The sequence below is a fragment of the Phaenicophaeus curvirostris genome, unplaced genomic scaffold, assembly GCF_032191515.1.
Source record: "Phaenicophaeus curvirostris isolate KB17595 unplaced genomic scaffold, BPBGC_Pcur_1.0 scaffold_184, whole genome shotgun sequence".
Classification (NCBI taxonomy): domain Eukaryota; kingdom Metazoa; phylum Chordata; class Aves; order Cuculiformes; family Cuculidae; genus Phaenicophaeus; species Phaenicophaeus curvirostris.
In genome coordinates, this window is record NW_027206802.1 from 245,366 (window position 1) to 267,670 (window position 22,305).

The window sequence follows — 22,305 nt, forward strand, 5'->3', positions numbered from 1 at the left end:
CAATTGCGTTTCTTCATCAGGAACTTCAACTGAACCTACAACTTTTTCACACCTCGATTAGAAAGAAAACAAAAAACAGGAAAAAAATACACTATAAGTTGATTGGCTGCTGAGACAGCAATGACTTTATCCACAGAGACCGGTACAGCATCCTCCAGGGAGGGATGTCTGGCAAGAGATTAAACAATTGTGTCTCGCTTTTGCAGGTCATCAACTCGGTAACTCGTCATACTATAAAGGGGGAGGAGAGGGGGACAAAACTGCAGGGGATCTCAGGGTATGTGCAATGTACAACGTCATATATATATACACACGTGGCAGCGCTCGGGCTGCAGCTAAAGGTTAAAACCAGTTCTAAGAGGTGATCTCAGGGTTATTCACACAACCCTGAAAGGAACCAGAAAGATTCTTCCCTCCTCCTCCTTTTAAGTGCAAATGGAGAAAACAGTCAGTTGCTGAGATAGAATTAAAACCCGAGCTCTCTCTTGCATCCAAGGGTCGACCAAGCTGCTACACAGTCTCCTTGGAAGCTCCACGGTCATGACTGGCTTCAGATGGAGCTCTAGGGCTTCAAAGATGCCGAGCGCCAGAGTAACTCGAACTCTTGGCTTGGAGCCCTGTGGCTCTGGTTGCAGAGCCAAACTGCAGAGCAGTTGGAATTATTCTTAGCACAGCTCAGCAAGTGCCCTCTCCATGCTCTCCTAAACCAGAGGACTCAAAATTATCAGAAAAACATTTACGGGTCTTGGCACGGATACAGAGAGCAAGTCATACGCAAGGATTCTTGAAAGAGATTTATGTTCATTCGAACTCTGTCCTGAAACAAACCTGCTGGTTTGGGGAACAAGGAGTAGGAGGCAGCAGGGCAGTCAGGAGAGGAGGCAGGTCTGGAGCCTCTGTCTGCAGGTTCAGCAAGGCAAAGACAACAAAAAGCTCCGCATTGTGGTGCAGAATGACCCACAGCTCCCCCAAATGATCAAGAACTGACTCCAACCTCATCCCACCACTTGGGCCCCAAGCGTTATGGAGTTTGGGATGTTCCAGGGGGGAAGGGAAGCCCAGTAAAGCTTCCTGATCTCCTGCTGCCTGACCAGAACATGCACACCTGCCAACTGCACAGCCTCCGTTCTCAGAACGTTGTTTTGCTAGCACTGGGAACGCTAATTAAAGCTTATCTAAACTATCTGGAAACTAGGAAAAAGCGTCTCCTGTATAAAGTACTTAGTTCTACACATTCATAAACACAGAGTCCCAAGCTTTTTCATCCTCCCCTCAACACAAATTTGAGTTGGACATTGAGGGGCTGGCGTATAGTTCAGAGACGGGAACGAAGCTGGGGAAGGGTCGGGAGAACAAGTCTTATGAGGAGCAGCTGAGGGACCGGGGACTGTTTAGCCTGGAGAAGAGGAGGCTGAGAGGAGACCTCATTGCTCTCTACAGCTCCTGGAAAGGAGGTTGGAGCCAGGTGGGTGCTGGGCTCTTCTCCCAAGTAAGAAGCGATGGGATGAGAGAAAACGGCCTCAAGCTGCACCAGGGAAGGTTTAGATTGGATATTAGGGAAGATTTCTTTACCAAAGGAGTGGTGAAGACCTGGCAGAGGCTGCTCAGGGCAGTGGTGGACCCTCCATCCCTGGTGGGGTTCAAAAAGCACGTAGATGTGGCACCTGGGCCATGGTTTAGTCAGCACAGTGGGGTTGGGGTAACGATTGGACTGAATGAGCTGTGACGTCTTTTCCAACCTTCAAGATTCTATGATTCTAAGAAATTTCACAGATTCTTCTGTCCCTCAGTCCAGCAAACGAGAAGCTTGCCAACAACTCACCTGCTGCTGCTGTTGATACATGGTGGTTTGCTGGCGAGGGAAGGGGTTGCCGGAGGATGTGCCTTGAGCGGAGAATTGATTGCCATAGGAATCACGTCTGGAGAAGAAACAGATGCATTACTTGTGTGACCACTCTCACAATCCCAGAGCTCCCAAACCGGGCCGAGCTGCTGCTGGGAACACCCCGCACAGACCTTTGTTGCTGCTGCGGCTGCGGGTAGCGGCTGGGAGAATACATCCCCGACTCCGGGCTGGAAGGCATGATGTTGGGCTGCGGAGTTCCGCTTGCTAAGTTGCCCTCAGGTCCCCTGCCGGGCTCCGTCCTACAGGGAAGCAAACACAAACACCGCACATGTCCAACTTGAATTCACCCTCGCTCCTCAAATGGATCAGGAAAGTCACAATGGGAAGTGAAAGCGATCGTTTCACGAGGTTCAAGCACCCACCTCACTCTGTCGTAAGGACCTCCGTAGGAATAGTGTTGCCGCTGTCCGATGGCCATATTACCCATCCCTGGACCTGCAGCACGATTGTAAGGGTCACCCATACCACTGTTGGGGCCCTGCCCTGAGGACATGAAGGGATCGCTTCCAGGAGCTGAAACACGGAAAGAACCACCAGTAAACACATCTTTCTAACGCAGACGTAGACAGGCCCTGTCTCCTGGGGAAGGAGGGCAAGCAGAAGGTCTCCTACAGCTAATTCCAGCATAGAGAGACAGGGATTAGTACTCAAGATGAGGGAAAGGAGCACACGAGGACCTCCTCACCTTTCCTCACACTGCTGTAAGGATCTTTATTTGGCTCATAAGACATGTGACCCATCATGTCAGAGGTATTCATGCTGGGCTGGTACCCTGGATTTGGAGTCATGGAGTTCCGCTTTTGGAACATAGGATCACTACCATCAGCAAAGGCATCCTGAAGGCCCACCAAGTTACTCCTGATCCAAAAAAAAAACCACAACAGGATTATAGAGGTCCACCATGCTCCTCAGGATACCTTTCCCCACGTTTTTTCTCAGGTGTTGCTGTCCCCTAGGATCACAGTCACACTCCTCCAACAAAGTCACAAAGAACTGCCCTTCTACAAAACTGTCCTTGACCCCAAACCCAAAGGAATCACTATTCTCACACAGATCCAGAGCCAACGGTGTTGCTGTAAGCCATGAACGAAGGAGCAAAGCCAGGGAGCCCCACCACAAGAGCCATCTGTGGTAGGGACCCAGCAGCACCCTTGCAGTCACACTGGGAGCGATGGTTTCATACCTGATGCCTGGCAAAGGGGGCATCTGGCTGTGTGGCGTAGACGCTGGAGTTGGTGGCTTCAAGTCTCCTCCTTCTGCCATGGAGCTGCTGGTGGACTGAGGCACCTGAGGGCCCTGCATGGAGCCTGAACCCGCTGCAAGAACAGAAACGCATGAGCAGAGAGCCCTCCAAGAGACAGAGATGAACCACGGCCAAAGAAGTACAAGGAGCAAAACGCTGCAAGGAGAACCTGGGCCAGACTTCCCAGAAGAACCACGTGCAGTAGCATAAAGCTGAGAGGACATGTTTGCTCTCATTGTGACTTTATTCTTTACCACGTTCTTTTACACAAGGCGCCACCACCATGGCACCATGTTGTGCTGCCCAGGACATCTCACTCCAAAGGCTGATGCTCTACAGTGCACCTTCATGTTCTCTTTCTGTCGAGAAAGAAGGCGGGTTTGAGCCCTCTCCTGGAAGCGCGAGCCCTCTCCTGGAAGCGCGAGCCCTCTCCTGGAAGCCTCACCATCTTTTTAGTGATAGAAACTCCAGGATGTAAGCGGAAATCACCAAGTTAACTCTGAACAAGGCTCTGCCCTTCCAGAGGGGTTAATTCATGCAGGTCAATTCAAGCACCACTCCCAAGGATTCCTGGAACAGGGAATGCCGGAGATGATGGATCTTTCACTGAACAACCAAACCCGTCCAGCAAGTTCCCTGGCTCCATACAGGTTGCTTTACACTACAGTAAGCTTTCATGAAAAAATCTCAGGCCATCATGTGTGATCCAGCTGTGCCACCGGCTCGAGGAGCTCTCCCTGCCCCAGATCACTGTGACACTGCCAGCTCTCAGGTTCATACACTCCTCGCAGCTGGCAAGAGCTGAACTCTTCATTAATGTTTCCATTAGTTACCATCCCCAGCACGCGATATCCCTCGGCTTCAGCCCTGCTGCTTGATGAGTCATTTCAGCTCTTCATTAAAATCCACCGAGGTCACGTCCAGGCCATGTTTGTTTACACCCCACCTTCCTGGCACCCTGTCCTCTTCTTCACGGCTCCCTCCCAGCCCGGGGAGGCCTTGGCAGAAGGAGGAGCAGAGGCAAGCTCAGCGGGGAGTTTCATTCATGGGCCCTCCCCGCCGTTCTCCTTCCCGTTCAGCTCCGCTCGCTTCCCCCAGAAATTCACCGTTTGGAACGCTGGCATCGGCAGGAAGAGGCCTCGAGACATTCCCCACCTCGCTGCCAGTTGGCGCTTGTCCCCACCCCCTGCTGTCCCTCCCACTCACAAATTCACACACGCTTGGAGCCAGGCCAGTTCCATTACTCTGGGAATTAAAACCCAACGGCAGACTGATTCCGCACCCCGGGGACGCGCCGCAGTTTGTGAGCAGGAACCCAAGCTGGGCTGCAGGAAACCCGCGCCACGTGCCTGCGCGGCACCACCCGGCCCAGCCAAGGCCCTTCTGTGAATACGTTTGGGTTTGGAGGGTTATGAATGCACACTACATGGAAAACAGCTCCAGCACCGAGACCTCTACCTAGAGCATTATCCTGCAAGGCCTTTGGATGCTCTGCAGCCTCAAAAAGCAGCCAATGTGGAATCATGCCGCGCGATCCTCAATTCACAAAGTTCCAAGGGCCACAACAGGCTGGAACGAAGGAAAATCAAAACCAATGGATTATAAAGTCTGCAAGAAGCACAAAGTGGTGTCTGCGTGGGATGCCTCAGCCCTTTGTCCAAGTGACGGGACTTCAAAATCACACAATCATGGAACAGTTTGGGTTGGAAGGGACCTCCAAGCCCACCACTTCCACCCCTGCCATGGGCAGGGACACCTTCCACTGGATCAGGGGCTCCAACCCCCATCCGACCTGGCCTTGAACCCCTCCAGGGATGGGGCAACCACCACTGCTCTGGACAACCTGTTCCAGGGCCTCCTCACCCTCACAGCAAAACATTTCGTCCTAAGATCTCATCTCAATCTCCCCTCTTTCAGCTGAAAACCATTTCTCCTCATGCTATACCTGCACTCCCTGATTAAGAGCCTCAGCTGCTGTCCACTTGGCTTTCAAACAGGGAAGGCTTTGGAGTCTGGAGATGAAGTTGAGAATGCGACTTGTGTTGTGTACTACACCCTCTGTTTGGGCTGATCCAGAGGAGCGAGAGAGAAAGGAGGAAAAAGGAAGCAGAAGAGGAGGATGAACATGGACTGATACAGCTTAAAGGATCAGAGCAGCCCTCCAGTACTGAACGGGGCTGCAGGAAAGCTGGGGAGGGGCTCTTGATCAGGGAGTGCAGGGATAGGATGTGGGGGAACAGTTCACAGATCACCTGCACCACGGCCCTTGAAGGCAGAGTCACCACCTTCACACACTCCTGTATCGGCGAAAACAAAACAAAATATGATGCACCACCTCATCCATCCTGACAGGCATCTTGGCTGACATCCTACAAGTCCCAGGCTCCAAATGCTCTGAACATCTTTGTTCACCTCCTGGCATCTCAGAGGGCAAGAAAGTTTTTAGAAGGAGGTGGGGATGGATCTGTAGTCTAGTTTAAGCAGAACTCAGACACCATTTTAGACAGGTCGCTCTAATGACACACAAGTTGCTTTATCTCACAAAATACACCAGGTTTGGAGCTACACCAGGACAGGCTTCCTGACGAGCGAAACAACACGATTTAGTTCTTTATAAAAACCACCACTGTAACTGAGCAGATAAATGTAGTTGCCAACAGATTATTCGGACAAGCACGCTGTCGATCAAGGGCTTAGCGGGGCTGAAACCCAACTGCAGCACAATCAAAAAAGGGTTCATTATTCCCCTTCCTCAGAAGCCAGACAAAGGTAATGCTGGGTTTCTGAACCAAAAAGGCATTTTTTGCAAAAATTACAGGAACTTCACAGCAGATAAAGCTTACTTCACGTATAGGAACAGGTTCCTGACCAGAAAAAAAAGCATCTGAACGTTTTACTTATAAGACAAAGTGGAAAATCTGAAGCTTAAAGGGTTGGCAAGCTCAGCAGTGATTCAAGTCATGAACCTAAAGCAAATAAGACAGAGTGGATCAGACTTCATGAAGACCAAAATGCACAGCAGGCACTGTTGGCCTGGACCTCATGTCCTCCTTTAACTTCTGCATTGAACACTATGCTTAATTATTCCAAAACCGGAGCCTCCCATCAAATCTGAAACAGCAGTTCATTTGAAAGGGCTTGAATTCTAGAGCACTCAACCCGTAATAGGCTCGTGGAGCTCTCTGGGCACAAAGCCTCCAAGTTCTCACTGTCTCCTCTGGCGCAAGCATCCATTGCACACCCTAAACCCAAGTCTGAACTCACCTGGAGACGGAGGCTGGATCTTCGTCTGAGATTTCTTTGAATCGGCAGCTGCAAAGATATCCGGAGGGGGGTCTTCACCTCGCTCTATCTTGCACTTGAAGGCGTAGAGACACTGGATGTACTGCTTCTTCAAAGAACTAGCTGCGCTGCTGGACGTGCCCACGTTGAGATTGGTGGCTAACTCACACCACTTCTTGTTTTTGCTGACCTGCACAACCAACCAAGAGGCTCTAAACTCAATATCCAAGTTCCTTCTCCTCCAATACATTTTCTAGGAAGAAAGCAACACTCCCCAGCTAAAACAAAGGACGCTCTAAGGGCTAAGCAAGGCAGACACAGTTGTGTTCAAACTCAGAACTAGTAGTAAACTCTCTTCCCCACCTAGAGATCATTTGAATAGGGACAGACTGCAAATCAAATTAGCCATGAGATCAGTTGACAGCCTGATGCAAAGTCAATAGAATCATGGGGTGGTTCAGGTTGGAAGGGACCTCAAAGCCCATCCAGTTCCAACCCCTGCCATGGGCAGGGACACCTCCCACTGGATCAGGGGCTCCAAGCTCCATCCAACCTGGCCTTCAACCCCTCCAGGGATGGGGCAGCCACCACTGCTCTGGGCAACCTAGGCAAGGGTGTCCCCACCCTCATAGGAAAACACTTCTCCAAGATCTCATCTCAATCTCCCCTCTTCCAACTGAAAACCATGCCTCCTTGTCCTATCTCTGCACTCCCTGATCAAGAGCCCCTCCCCAGCTTTCCTGGAGCCCCTTTCAGCACTGGAAGCTGCTCTAAGGTCTCCACGGAGCCTTTTCTCTCCAGGCTGAACAACCCAGCCTATTAAGGAAGCATTAAAAAGCATTTTTAAAATTATTATTAGCATTATTTAAAAAAGTAAAAGCAAAATAAACAGGTAAGTGGGAAGCCAGGGCTACCCCAGAGCTACAAAGCTACTTTGAATCGTGTGGCCCATTGACTTGTGACTGCCAGACAGGAAGCAGCTCTGACCACAGACACCTGGTCACCCACCTCAGTCAGTCCTCTGATCTCCTTCTCTGAGATGCAGAGCCGGTAAAGGACCAAGGGCTTCCTGCCCACCGCTGGCAGATTTGTCATGCCCATGGCCTTCTCTTCAGTAAAGGCCAGGTAACGATCGACCCAGAGCTTCCTCTCGGGCTCACCACCCAGCTCGTAGAGTTTGGTGATCTTCTCATTGGCTGTAGTAGAGGAACTGGACTTCTAGGAGAAGGAAAGAGATACCAGCAGTGAGCAGCACAAAACCAGCTGGCTTACAGCAGAGAGGGTTTCAAAAAGGCAGTCAGGGAAGAGCTCCAAGTTCTGCTCAAGAACAGCTTTATATTAGACCCACACTTGTATCAGACAAACATCAGGCAGGCATTATTCGACAAAGGTATCTCAAAAATCAGCTGCTACTCAAGGAATTCACAGTTTTCAAAAGTGAAAGGTTTCAGGAATGCCACAGAAACCAAACAAACCTCAAGGAGTCCTTGCAGAGAGCCATCTCTTTGAGGCATCCTTTGTGGGCTCATTTGCTAAATACAGGAGAAAACATTTAATTCAACTGCAAAGGAGTTTCCCCCTGGCTACTGCACCCTGCCAGGGTGAGAGCTGCCTCTGGTCAGCCTCTTCTCCTACTCAAGAGGGAGATGCATGCCTCAAAGGAAAGCTAAGATTTGAAGCACCTGTGACCTCAAAGCCCCTCCAGTTCCACCCCTGCCATGGGCAGGGACACCTCCCACTGCATCAGGGGCTCCAAGCTCCATCCAACCTGGTCTTGAGTGAGAGGTGTCCCTGCCCATGGCACAAGATGGAACTGGATGGGCTTTGAGGTCCCTTCCAACCCAAACTATTCCATGATTCTATGATACTAAGAAGCCATAACACGAGCAGAAGTGAGAGATCTTCTCAACGTTCTCGCAGGCAGCTGGTAGCACAAGTATCAAACTTCCAGAGCATTTGCTGTCCTTCAAGTAGAGACTATGGGCTCAGAAACTGCTTGTTTTGCTGGCTCTTTTGAGACTGGTAGCAGCAATGCAAAGAAAAACATTCCCTGAAGAACCTGTTTGCCTCCCTCTTCTGGCTTTAATACAGGATTAGGAAGAGGTTTGTTTGGGAAACAACTGTAACACTTTAGAGTCCCACCTCCCAGCTGAGAGATGAGAACCAAGTAGCTCCAAGCCTACACCAGAAACAAACCCCGCGTTGTTCACGCTCCTTTGGGCAGTTTCACTCTGGCAGGTGATAATTCCTAATACTGAATCATTTTGCAAGTGTAATTGATTGCTCCCAAAGGGCTGGGAAATGCTCCTCTTCATTTCTCAACGGTTTATGAATCCAGAAGCAAACCTCTCAATTGTTCCCTCATAAATCCTAAAAAACCTCTTGTAAACACTGTTGAACCACTGTTCCAAGATGGATCTGTTCTAGGTACAGTTCAAGCCCAGCCAGGGCTGGCCACATCAAGTATAATTCAATTTTCCTACACTGAGCACTTCAACAAGGTGGTTTCTACCTTTACACTTTGGATTCAAGCCACACACTACACTGATTAGGTATTCAAAGGACCCGGGGACTTGGGAAAGGTGACCCAACAGGTCCACCTGTGCAGGTACCTTCTCCCCACTTATCAAAGGCCCAAAAGTGCAACGAGAATGTAAAAATAAAGTGTGCCAGGCATCCATCAGGAATTCTAGAGAGGCTTGAACTCTTGAGTCACAAAGAGGGGAGGACACAAGAATTCTGATAGAGAAGTCCCTTTCCTGGCCTTAATGAGGGTCGGTGGGTATGGCAGCCTCACCATTCAGGCTCCTCCACAGAACTTATTACACCTGGATTTAGTGGTTTATTGCAGAGCCCTCTCCAAAACACACTTGTCAAGACAATTATTTCTTTGAAATGAGTGTCCTACTCACTCATCACACTCAAGTTAAAATCCTGGTTGCAAGGAGCAATCGGATCACACGCTACAAGGACAACTTCTCTACAGCGAGAAGTCTGTCCAGGGTAAGGAGGAGGAACCCAATCGTGTTCTCTCAGGAACCACAGTCACCACTAGACAGATGCACTGTTCCAGTTACTGTGTCATGGTTTTATCTCCCTGGATGCTGACAAGGATGGAAGTCATTAGAAAAACGAAAACATTTTACCTTTGACTTGGATTCTGCTTTGGGTGTCCCATCTGCCTTATTGTTCAATTTAGTTGCGGGTGTTAATTTGACATCCCCAAGGCCTATCATTTCAGGGCTTGCTGCCATCCCTAGGAAGTCAGAAGAATCTTTAACACCGATTCTCAATATGGGACAACGAAATCAATGCAACATTTGACAGATGGTACCGGCTTACCTGCAGAGTTATTAGCCATGTTCCCACCCATCGGATAGGGCGGGCCCTGGGGGTTCATCATGCCAGCCATACTGTTAATTCCCTGTCTGTAAGGAGGTCCAGTGCCCATCATCCCACCTTGGTTCATGTTGGGATAACCAGGAGGCCTAGAGAAAGCAAGGATAAAAGACATTCACTCCAAATACTGAGCATTAAGATCTTGTCCTCAAAAGAAGCAGGTTTGCTAAGAGAAGTCTACAAAGGATGTGGAGAACTGACTTTCCCCAGCTTCCTTCTCCAGCAAAAGACTGGTGCTACCTGACAGTTCAGCTGCGCTAGAGTCTCATTCTCAACAGAAAAGGGGATGTAAACTAGCTTGCAAGAGGGAGCTCAATTCTGAACCTTTTCACCATCGGTCTTGTTCTGCTGCACCCGTAAAACAAACTTCATTCTAGTTGTTGTCTTCACAGGGAAGAACAGACCTGCAAACACCTCAGCCCTGTGAGAAGAGTTTATTTGTAGAGATCATAGAATCATAGAATAACCAGGTTGGAAGAGACCCACCGGATCATCGACTCCAACCATTCCTATCAAATACTAAACCATGTCCCTCAGCACCTCGTCCACCCGTGCCTTAAACACCTCCAGGGAAGGTGAATCAACCCCCTCCCTGGGCAGCCTCTGCCAGTGCCCAATGACCCTTTCTGTGAAGAATTTTTTCCTAATGTCCAGCCTAAATCTCCCCTGGTGGAGAGGGGAGGTTGGACAGTGACATTGGGAAGGACAAATGGGGGGTACCAGCTGCATCACATTCTGTTGTTGGTTGCAGCAGAACCATCTTGTCTATTTTAACAGTGAAATTTGATCAAAATGCTTCTACAAACACCGGCAAATGCTACGTTTGAGCTGAAAATGCCAGTCTGTCAGTGGGGTGACTTAGCACATCGCCCGTCCTTCCTCCTCTCCATTACTGCCTCTGTTAGAGATCACTTCCTGCACAGCTATCTTGGAGGTAGATTTGTTCAAACATTACCTTCCTGGAAAAAAACCCTTTGTTTTATTTCAATGAAGGCTAAAAAAATGCCTAAAAAGCCTAAAAATAGCGTCTAAGATCTCTTGCAATTTTCACTGCCTTCCATTGTAACATCAAAAACGTTGCTCATTTACGCAGCTCCTTGTTTTCTTTTCCTCCTGGTCAACTTTGACAAAACCCACATTCCTCCCGTGGAAACCACTGGAAGTGGGAGTAAAAAGACAGTATTTTCAACATTTTGCATTAAAAAGCATCAACCAACACAAACAACCGAGAGCAAAACACTCCTCTCCCTGGGACTCGCTGCACCTAATTCTGCCTCCGGTGTGAGATCCACCTCTCAGCTCCCCTCTGAGTAGTGAAGGGATCAGAATGTCCAGAAGCCAATTCAGTCCAAGCTAAGATGAGACGGTAAAAAACAGTATTTCCCTTAAACACATTAAGGTATTTTTAGTCTGAATCACCAAATGCGGTTTTCATCATCACTGAAACAAAGCTGGAGGCCAAACCCCTTTGCAGGAGATTTTAAAATCCCTGCCCCAAGAGCTCGTGGCATTTCAGAGCTATCAAATCCTCAGGCCCAGAGGGGCAGAGCCCAAAGCTACAGAGATGAGCTATTTCTATGCTCAGAGGGAAAAACACAATATAAATGTACACCAAAGAAAATATAAGCCTGAAAGGACAGATACACAGCAACGGTGCAAGGTGAAACGTGAATATCCCCTTCCATTAGCAGGAGTGAGCAGCCTGCTTCTCCGAGAGGCAAAGGAGAAGGTTTGCCTCCAGGATCTGAGAGGGGTCACTGGAACCAGGAATATTCATACATGAACCAGGCAGAACGAGGGGATACAGCTTAGTAACGCCAGGCAGGAAAAGATCTGCAAGATGTGAAGCCAAACAATGTTAAAAACAGTTTGAAAATTACCTCCTAACCCACCAGCTAACGACCTTTAAAGCTGATCTCGTCAACTTCACCTATGCATCAAGGCTTAACCTAAGTACTGCGAGTCATTTAAAAACGCTGGTTTAATTAAGCAGGTTAATATAGGGTTGCTTTAGACGTGTAAGCGAGGGATCCCTGCCTTGCTAGCGCACCATCATGGACCTCGTACCCAGGAAGACACCAGCCTTTCAGCTCTGAGATCACAAACAGGACCATCAAAATCAACTGGTGAAGTGACTTTCACCTCTAAAGATCAGTAAGTTTTACACATTCAAACAATAAAGCCATTTCCCAGCTAAGATGCCAGCACAGCAGCGTTTACCAAGTGTTATCCAGCAGGACTAAGTTTCTTGGAAGCGAGACTGATGCAAGGGGAAGGTGAGAAGCCAGGACTGGAACACCTAAAAGCAACCAGCACATCCATAAGGGACTCTTTTCAACCTATCAAGTCATTTTTTTCCCCATCTATCAAGTAATTTTCCCAGGATGCCGACCGTCAAGGCACAGAGTAGAGTTTTTAACCAAACCTGACGGGTGCCATCCAGCTCCCATCTACTCAAGAGGGGAAATAGAACTCAAGGCTACCCATAAAATGGTCTGTAGAGAAACAGAGAAGCCTTTCAAATAGAGCAAATCTCATTGAAGTCATGGAGTCCCGCTGCCGGCAGCAGGTTCTGGATCGAGCCCAAGAGGAGAGGGCCAGCAAGGTTTTATTTGCCTCCCACAGAGCATCAGGAGGGGACCTGGAACTAGATGGTGGCCCCAGGAGAAGGGCTCTCCTCTCCTCTCCCCTCCTCCCGCCAGCGCAGCCAATCGAGCCGAGCCGGGAGGTGAGGCTCCACAGCGGTAACTCTGCCAACTTGAAGGAAACGTCAGGGGCTGGAGAATTTCCTCACGTGTTTCCAATGTGGTTTCTATGCATTTTACTGCTCATTTGCAGATCAAAAATGCTGGAGGGATTCCAACTATTTCACACAGAATCTCACACTCCCGGCTGGCTGCAGCCCCAAAGCCTGAGTTTCTTCCCTTGAAATACTGCCCAGTGTTACTTTGGGATGTGACCTGATAGCGGAAGCCCACGGGGACCCTGAAACAATAATCGTTCCAGCTGCGATTGGTTGCCCAGCGCTGGCTGATGCCAGCACGGGTTTGTCAGTGCTGCTGACAAACAGGGACTCAGCAGCTAACGCCTCCTGTTCACACCACAACAAAAACCATGCCTGGAATCACACAATCCGGTACCCAACGGAGGAGGCAGGGAGTTCTTCCGCCTCAGGGAAAGGGTTGCAAGTCCTGGCATGACCAGCCCAAGGGAGCCTGATGCTGGAAACCGCCACGTTTCTTTTCTATGAAAAGAGGAACCACCAGTTTGCTATGTGATAGCAGCTGGTTTGTTAAACAGGGATGAAACAACAAGAAATACTTCACATCAAAACCTTCGAGGAGAAGGGATTGAAGCCTCCGCTCCAGCCCAGCCCACCGAGCCTCAACAGTGGGAAGACTGACCAGAAAGCAAAGGGATCTCCTCGCTGGGGTTTGCAGCCTTCCCTGCTCATTGGAGAAGAGGAGGCTGAGGGGAGACCTCATTGCTCTCTCCAACTACCTGAAAGGAGGTTGTGGAGAGGAGGGAGCTGGGCTCTTCTCCCAAGGGACAGGGGACAGGATGAGAGGGAATGGCCTCAAGCTCCACCAGGGGAGGGTCAGGCTGGACATTTTCACAGAAAGGGTCACTGGGCACTGGCAGAGGCTGCCCAGGGAGGGGGTTGAGTCACCTTCCCTGGAGGGGTTTAAGGGACGGGTGGACAAGGTGCTGAGGGACATGGTTTAGTGATTGATGGGAATGGTTGGACTCCATCATCCGGTGGGTCTCTTCCAACCTGTAGATTCTAGGATTCTATGATCTCCAGCCTAAGAGTGGATGGCGAGGGAAGGAGCCGGACGACGCCGTCAGATCACTAGATAGCACTCAAGGAAATGATGATCAGGAGACGAGCATGCGGCAGAGCTTAGAAATTCCATAAGGCCGGTTGTTTCCATACAGGCGCTCACAAGCAAAACCAGAGAACAATAGCTAAATTTATTCCCTCATTCTTTCTGAAAGGGAAAAAAGCTGCTTCATTGCCTCTGACTAATTGAAACACCTACTTTCTATTACAATTTCATTTTCACTGCAGTTTCTTTTCCACTTAATTCAAGAACTATCAACACTTGGAAATCACAAGCTTGTCCTTTCCTTCCCCTTTATTTCCACACCCAAAATACCTCAATCTCCTCTATCACAAATTACACAGCTGACTGGCAGCAATTTTGGGGAAACGGGTAGACCTGTTTCTCCTTCTAAGGCACAGAAAACAGAATCTTGCATCTCATGCTTCACAAAACACTTTAGAGATAAACACAAAGAGACCTGGAGATCTTGCCATGCTCTGTCCGCACCAAACTTCTCATCCAAGGCAGCACCTGGCAAAGCTGACCTGACATTTCCACAGATCATGGAATGCTTTGAGTTGGAAGGGACTTCAAAGCCCATCCAGTTCAACCCCTGCCACGGGCAGGGACACCTCCCACTGGATTAGGGGCTCCAAGCCCCATCCAGCCTGGCCTCGAACCCCTCCAGGGATGGGGCAGCAACCACTTATCCAGATAACCTGGGCCAGGGCCTCCCCACCCTCACAGGAAAATATTTCTTCCTAAGATCTCACCTCAGTTTTCCCTCGTCCAGCTGAAAACCATTCCCCCTTGTCCTATCCCTGCACTCTCTGGGTGCCCTCAGTAGCACCGCTTTTTGGGAGCGTGGTAGGGACACCTGAGGAGAACAGGATCAAAGAGTCGATCGCATCCATCAGGAAGGCTGCTCAGGTATCAGGCCTTGGAAAGGAAAGTGCCTGTGAGGGACTAGCGTGGGTCTGAGACGACAGACTACAGTCACTTATTTATTAAAGAGCTTTTCTCTTCCTTCTAAAGGTTTTTAAGTACCCCGCTTCACTCTGAGGACAAACTCCAGCCCCTTCGCAATGCTACATCACCCAAGAGGCAGGAAGCTCCCCTCTTTCTGCCAGCCATAAGGATCTTCCAACTCCCCAGCAGTGCTTCCTCTGGAAGGCACTTTCATCTCCAACATGTTCAATTTAGACTCCAAAGCGTTGAGTTATCTCAGCATGTGATGGTGCCACCATGCCAACCACAGCAGCTTGGGTGGGCAAAGTACCGGAGCAAAGGCAAGAGGCTGAATAATCACAAACTTAGACAGGCGTCTGCTCAGTGCAACGCTTGGGATTGTGAGACAATTCAGCTTTTGGTATTGTTACCTGCCTCTTTGAAACAACCGAGTGACAGAATTCCTGAAATAAGCAGAAGGAGGGAAGATTTTAGGAGAGAATAAGGTTTCGAAGGTACCAGAAATTAACTGGTGGCAGTGGCAGAGGGCTCTGCACAGCCCAGACTGGGCCCAAGTGCTCCTGCCTGATGGCTCGGGCAGTCCTTTCGCTGGAAAAAGCTGCTAGGGAGAGAGCTGAAAGCTGGCAGCTCCTTTCCAAAGTCCTCCCAAAGCAGGGATGCAGTGATGGAGCAAGCTGAGGGGCTACAGCTGAGACCCTGGACACTGCCAGCTGGGGTGGCTCTGGAAAAAAACATTTGTGTGCAAGGATCTGCTTGCAAAAATGCACCTGCTGACCCAGGGAGCATGGAGAAACTGCAAACACATTAGGAAAGAACTGAGGGAATTCTCCTTTCACCCTTCCTCAGCGCAGAGGAAGGGGTAGCATAACCATGGAAACCTGGCCCATGCCAGACATTGATGTATGCCCAGCGCTACCCCTTGGGCCAGGGTGCCAGAACAGTCAATCCCTAAAAGTTGCCCCCTTCTCCCCCTTCTCCTTTTTCGCCCCCTTCTCCCCCTTCTCCTTTTTCGCCCCGCTTGCTCCCTTCTCCTTTCAATACACATTTCTATTTTCTCATGTAAAATCCTATTCAAAACCATAACCAAACCCAGTGACACAGCTCCTCCTCCAATTACCCGGCCTTGTTTGAAATCACGGCATGAACTTTGGACCCACAAGGGCGCAGGCACCGGCCCATCCGAGCCGCGCAGCCGCTGCAGGACGGAGCAGAGCAGCCAAGCCCTGGGCCCCTGCCACGTCCCACATTTGAGCTTCATGTGGAAGCAGTTTTCTCCAGGGCATTTATGATCGTGCACGTCTCCAAGACGAGTCAATCCAGCCCGCCAAAAGGAAAATGATTCCCATGAACCAAAAGCTCAGGTGTGGCAGCGTTTAACACACATGAAGTGCTGTCAGCTGAAGTTAAACACCTTTGTTTTCCCCTGCGACTGCCCCACGCAGTAGCTGAAGGTCACACCACCACGGGCTTTCCCTCCCTCACATGGTGCAGGACCTCTGGCAGGTTAAGTTTGAATGGAAAGGGAAGAGGTCGAGGTTAGTGTGCCCGACAGACTGACAAGAGGCTTCCGCACCATTTCAAGTGTCTCCAATGACACCAAGTGAGCAGCAAAAAGGAAGGGCCAAACTGATTTCCCTGCTCTACAACAACGAGCTGCTCAAGAGCGAGGGTCACCAGTGAGGTGCGTGCTTCAGCAGCCACGGCGCAGGGAGTGGCTCCGTATTCCCAGGCTGCGGCAGCGCAGGGGATGCGTGTGACGGGGCACACGGCTATTGTTCAGGATCCCAGACCAGAACTGGTCACCCTACAGCAATTCCCTGATTAAACACTGACCCGCCTTCTCACGCCGGCCAGGCTCAAAAGAAAACGAGCCCGTCCTCTCCCGAGCAAGCTGCCAGGCGTCCCTGCTGCCCACCTCCACACGGAGGTCGCCGTCTTCTTTTTCAGTAGTCTCCGTATCAGACATCGCTCCTAAGGAAACGAAAGGCTGGGGGTTAGGGGAATCTGTGCGAGGCGTGCAGGCAGGAAGCAGAGCTGAGCAGCTCGAGACCAGAATAGAAACAGGAATCGAGCCCGGCATCGAGCGCAGCGCAACGCGCTGCCGGCACAGGCTCCTGCGAGGCTGCATCGGCAGCTCCACGCGGCATCATCTCGAAAGGGATGCTGATCGGAGGCAGAGGGCTCCGCGCAGCCTGGATTGGGCTCAGGAGCTGCAGCACGGGCTGGGGAGTTTCCTCCTGGAGCACCGGGGCGGATTAAGCTCCGTTCAAACCCAGACGAAGGGGCGGGAGGGGAGAAAATTGCCACATGGACAAATAGCTGCGCAACCCAGAGAAGCAGGTTGCAGTGTGAAACACGTCAATGGGGTGGCTGGAAGGTGAGGGTCATTTTGCAAGCGGCAATCCGAGCCCTTCGCCACTGGAGAAATTATTAGTAAAATTAAGAATTAAAACAAACACACACACAGCCTTCCCAAGCAACCACACAGAAGTGATGGTCAGTATTGCACATACAATGAAAAGCGCTGGCAGAGAAGCCTTGGCCAGGAAGAAAATATTTCCAACTCCCAATATCAGCATAATTTGGGATAAACACCTTCCTATCAGCATAAAACACCATTCACTGATCCTGCTAATCCCAGTGTTCCAGGTCCTGGGCTCCCCAGGGCATTTCTCTGCACATCCCTGGTGATGCCCGGGCACCCAGCGTGCAGCCACCCTGCTCTGAAATGCACACAGCTCTACTCCCTCTCCAGGCAAGCAATAAGACAAGCTCAAAAGGCAAAATGCAAACCAAACAGAAGCATTCCGACATGGAAAAAGGAAATAAAAAATAGTTATAAGGAGCCTGAAGTGACCAGCAAGTTCAACTCGAAAAGGTTCTCTTCCCCTCTCCCAAAACAGATAGCCAGAATGATCAGTTTTGAGCTCAAATAATATCAAGAAAGGGTTCCTTTCCTGGGCTGCCCCTCCCTCGGCAGCACTCTCAGCTCTCTGCTGTGTTTCTGCCTGTTGCAGCGATTATTTCCAGGTCAGGGGACGCAGCTGACAGAGCTCAACTTTATTCCACTCCAAGAGCACACAAGCTGAAGTGACCACATTGGAAGAATGGAGGATCCAAACGGTGCTCCCCCAACAGCCTCCTGAGTACCCAAATTCAGAACCTACCTGGCTTAAGAAAGGAAGAGGCAAGCAAACACAGAAATACCCCTCGCTGCTGGGGATATGCACAGGAGGGCTCCTTCTGCACCAGCCAAACCCTGCAGCCTCACCCTTCTCCCCTCCCCACAAAATCCAGTTTCGTTAAACCCATTTTAGATGGGTTTAGATCCAAGACGAGAACACCTTTGGAAGTTAAACCTGGATCAGGAATTTGGCTGCAGTCGGTTATACCCCTTCCTGCCATTGCCAAGACACTTTAAGGCTTGAAAGCAGAGAGGAACCCAAGTGAAACACAGCTGGAGAAGCAAAAGCGTTTTCCAAAGAGTGCAAAATAGCAAGAGTAAAACAATTCCCATTCCACAGCCAGATGAAAAGAAGTTGCCCAGAGAAGGGATGAGGTTTCTCCTTCAGGCCAAAACAAACTAAGGACTTTCTGGGGTGGGAATTCCAAAACTTTCATACAAGCTGCCCCCGTTTGCTTCATTCGCCGCAACAAAAACTCAAAGACAACCTTGCTCTTTCAGGACCCCCCATAACCCTGTCAGCATCCATCCTTCTGGTTTGGCAAGAAAAATTTGGGGAATTAGGGGGAAAATTGCAAAATTGGGGGGAAATTTGGGGAGTTTTGGGGGGGAAATTGAGGAATTTGGGGGAAATTTGGGGAGTTTGGGATGAAAATGGGAAGTTGGGTGGAAAATGGGGAATTTGGGTGGAAAATGGGGATATTTGAGGGGGAAAATTTGGGAATTTGGGATGAAATTGGGGAAAATTTGGGGGGAAATGGGGAAATTTGGGGGGAAATGGGGAAATTTGGGGGGAAAAATGGGGAATTTGGAAAAATGGGGAAATCTGGGGGAGAAAATGGGGAAATTTGGGGGGAAAATGGGGAATTTGGAGGGAAAATGGGGAAATTGGAGGGAAAATGGGGAAATTGGAGGGAAAATGGGGATTTTGGGGAGAAAATGGGGAAATTTGGGGGAAAATGGGGAAATTTGGGGGGGAAATGGGGAGATTTGGGGGGGAAATGGGGAGATTTGGGGGGGAAATTGGGGAATTTGCGAGGAAAATGTGGATTTGGGGGAGAAAATGGGGAAATTTGTGGGGAAATTGGGGAATTTGGGGGGAAATTGGGGAAATTTGGGGGGAAATTGGGGAAATTTGGGGGGAAATTGGGGAAATTTGGGGGGAAATTGGGGAAATTTGGGGGGGAAATCGGGAAATTTGGGGGGGAAATCAGGGAATTGGGGGGAAAATCAGGGAATTGGGGGGAAAATCAGGGAATTGGGGGGAAAATCAGGGAATTTTGAAGCAAAATCTGGGAATTCGGGGGGGGAGAAGACGCAAAGAATGTGGAGATGGTGGAACTGGGATGGTGGCCAGAAGGTCTGGAGATGCCAGGGGGGGGGAACTGGGAGCACTGGGAGGGGGACTGGGAGGTAGTTATGGGGCACTGGGGTGGACTGGGGTGAACTGGGAGCAACTGGGAGCTACTGGGAGGGAGATAGGGAGGAGGAACCCGTGGTGGGATGGTCTTCAGAAGCTTGGGAGATGCTGTAGGAGCTACTGGGAGCACTGGGAGGGGGACTGGGGGTGACTGGGAGGTAGTTATGGGGGACTGGGGTGAACTGGTGTGAACTGGTGCTTACTGGGGGGGTCAGGTGGAGGTGCACGAGGCGGACGTGAACGCGGTGGCGCTGGCAGACGCGGGGGGGCAGCTGGTGCTGAGCGGGGGGGACGACGGGCTGGTGCGGCTCTGGGACCGACGGAGCCTTGGCCACCGCGGCCACCGCCCCGTCTGCCGCCTGGCCGGGCACCGTGGGGGGGTCACCTTCATCCACAGCCCGGTGAGGGGGGGCACTGGGAGGGACTGGGAGGGGATTGGGGAGCACTGGGGGGGACTGGGAGCACTGGGAGTGGCACTGGGAGGGGATTGGGGGGCACTGGGAGGGGGAAGGAGGACACTGGGAGGGGGACTGGGGGCACTGGGAGGGGGACTGGGAGGGGCACAGGGAGCGCTGGGAGGGACTGAGGGGCACTGGGAGGGACTGGGAGGGGGATTGGGGGCACTGGGAGGGACTGGGGTCACTGGGAGGGGATTGGGGGGCACTGGGAGGGGACTGGGAGCACTGGGAGGGGCACTGGGAGGGGGTTGGGGGCCACTGGGAGCAGAACTGGGGGGACTGGGAGGGGAATGGGGGCACTGGGAGGGGCACTGGGAGCACTGGGAGGGGGAATGGGGCCACTGGGAGGGGGCAACTGGGGGCCCTAGGAGGGTGCTGGGATGAACTGGGAGGGGAACTGGGGGCACTGGGAGGGGGTATGGAGGGACTGGGAGGCACTGGGCGGGGGGAGCGAGGGGACTGGGCTGAACTGGGAGCTACTGGGAGGCAACTGGGGTGGGAGGAGCGGGGGTGGGATGGTTTTCAGGGGCCTCGGGGAGGCAACTGGGAGCTCGGGACTGGGATTTGGGGCCTGGGGGGTGGGGTGAAGGGGGTTTATACTGGTTTGTACTGGTTTATACTGGTTTGTGTCCCCCCCCACCAAGGGCGACGGGCGGCACCTGGTGTCCAACTCCAAGGACCAGACGGCGAAGCTGTGGAACCTGAGGCGCCCGGCGGGGGACGGGGCCGTGGCCGCCGCCAGGAGGGCTGTGGCCACCCAGAGCTGGGACTATCGCTGGGAGGAGGCGCCCCCCCCGTACGCACTGGGAGCACTGGGAGGGATTGGGAGGCACTGGGAGGGGATTGGGGGGCACTGGGATGAACTGGGAGGGGGAAAGGGGGGATTGGGAGGCACTGGGAGGGGATTGGGGGGGACTGGGATGAACTGGGAGGGGATTGGGAGGCACTGGGAGGGGGAAAGGGGGGACTGGGATGAACTGGGAGGGGATTGGGAGGCACTGGGAGGGGATTGGGGGGGATTGGGATGAACTGGGAGGGGGAAAGGGGGGACTGGGAGGGACTGGGAAGAACTGGGAGAGGGAAAGAGGGGACTGGGATGAACTGGGAGGGGACTGGGAGGGGGAAAGTGGGGACTGGGATGAACTGGGAGGGGACTGGGAGGCACTGGGAGGGGGAAAGGGGGGACTGGGATGAACTGGGAGGGGGAAAGAGGGGACTGGGAGGGACTGGGAAGAACTGGGAGGGGACTGGGAAGAACTGGGAGTGGGAAAGAGGGGACTGGGAGACACTGGGCGGGGATTGGGAGGCACTGGGAGGCACTGGGAGGGGGAAAGGGTGGACTGGGGGGGAATGAGGGGGAATGGGGGGACTGGGAGGCACTGGGAAGGAATGGGAGGGGAAAGGGGGGATTGGGAGGCACTGGGAGGGGGAAAGGAGTCACTGGGGAGGGGAAAGGGGGAACTGGGATGAACTGGGAGGGGAAAAGGGGGGACTGGGATTCACCCCTATTTACCCCGATGACACCTTAATTACCCCCATAACCTCTGAATTCGCCCTTAATCCGCCGTTAATTACCCTTAATGACTCCCCTAATCCCTTAATGAGTCTCCTAATCCCTTAATGACTCCCCTAAGCCCTTAATTACCCCAATAACCTCTCAATTTACCACTAATTACCCCTTCATTAAACGTCTATTACCCTTTTCCCCCCAATTACCCCCATAACCTCTGAATTTTCCCTGAATCACCCTTAATTACTCCCATAATCCCTTAATGACTCCCCTAATCCCTTAATGACTCTCCTAATCCCTTAATTGCCCTAATTTTTCCACTAATTACCCCTTCATTAAACCTGTATTAACCCTTTTCCCCCCCAATTACCCCCATAACCTCTCAATTCGCCCTTAATCACCCCTAATTACCCCATATCCCGCCTCTATCCCCCTATTTACCCCTTTAATTACCTCAACAACAGCCCCATTCCCCTTTAATTACCTTTAATTACCTTTAATTAACGCCCCCTCTCCTCACGCTCCATTTCCCGCCTCGCCTTTCCCGCCCTTTTTGTTGCCATGGCGGCCGCGCGCGGGGGGGGCGCGCGCGCGTGCGTGGCCACGCCCCCCTTTTTTACGTGATGACGTCACCCCCCAGCGGCGGCGGCGCTTCCGGGGGACCCGTCGCTGCAGACGTTCCGGGGTCACGTGGTGCTGCACACGCTGCTGCGCTGCCGCCTGGCGCCCGCCGGGGGGCGCGCGCTGGGGGCGGGGTGCGCCTCGGGAGGCGTCATCGGTGAGCGACGCGGGGGTTTGACGTCATCGGTGAGCGACGCGGGGGGGGTTGACGTCATCGGGGAGCGACGCGGGCGGGAAGGGGAAAGCGCGGGAAAAGGGGGTGAGGGGAAAGCGCGGGAAAAGGGGCTGAGGGGGGATCTATGGGGCAGAGGAAGGGATCTATGGGGCAGAGGGAGGGGTCTGTGGGGCAGAGGGAGGAATCTATGGGGCAGAGATTGAATCTATGGGGCACAAGGATGGATCTGTGGGGCAGAGAGAGGGGTCTGTGGGGCAGAGAGAGGGGTCTGTGGGGCAGAGAGAGGGTCTGTGGGGCAGAGAGAGGCGTCT

The 22,305-nt window shown here is 51.8% G+C and overlaps 1 protein-coding gene across 1 annotated transcript; it reads right to left on the reverse strand.

The window, feature by feature from the left end:
• Positions 1–210: 210 nt before the first annotated feature.
• LOC138734745 (AT-rich interactive domain-containing protein 1A-like) lies at positions 211–16,754 on the reverse strand. The gene is made up of 12 exons (XM_069882552.1): positions 16,464–16,754; positions 12,971–13,074; positions 9,774–9,919; positions 9,578–9,687; positions 7,440–7,649; positions 6,414–6,621; positions 3,090–3,222; positions 2,592–2,764; positions 2,269–2,419; positions 2,017–2,145; positions 1,823–1,919; positions 211–231 (listed from the first exon to the last, which is right to left on the reverse strand). The coding sequence occupies exons 1-12, from the start codon at positions 16,752–16,754 to the stop codon at positions 211–213; spliced, it is 1,773 nt and encodes a 590-aa protein (XP_069738653.1).
• Positions 16,755–22,305: the final 5,551 nt, after the last annotated feature.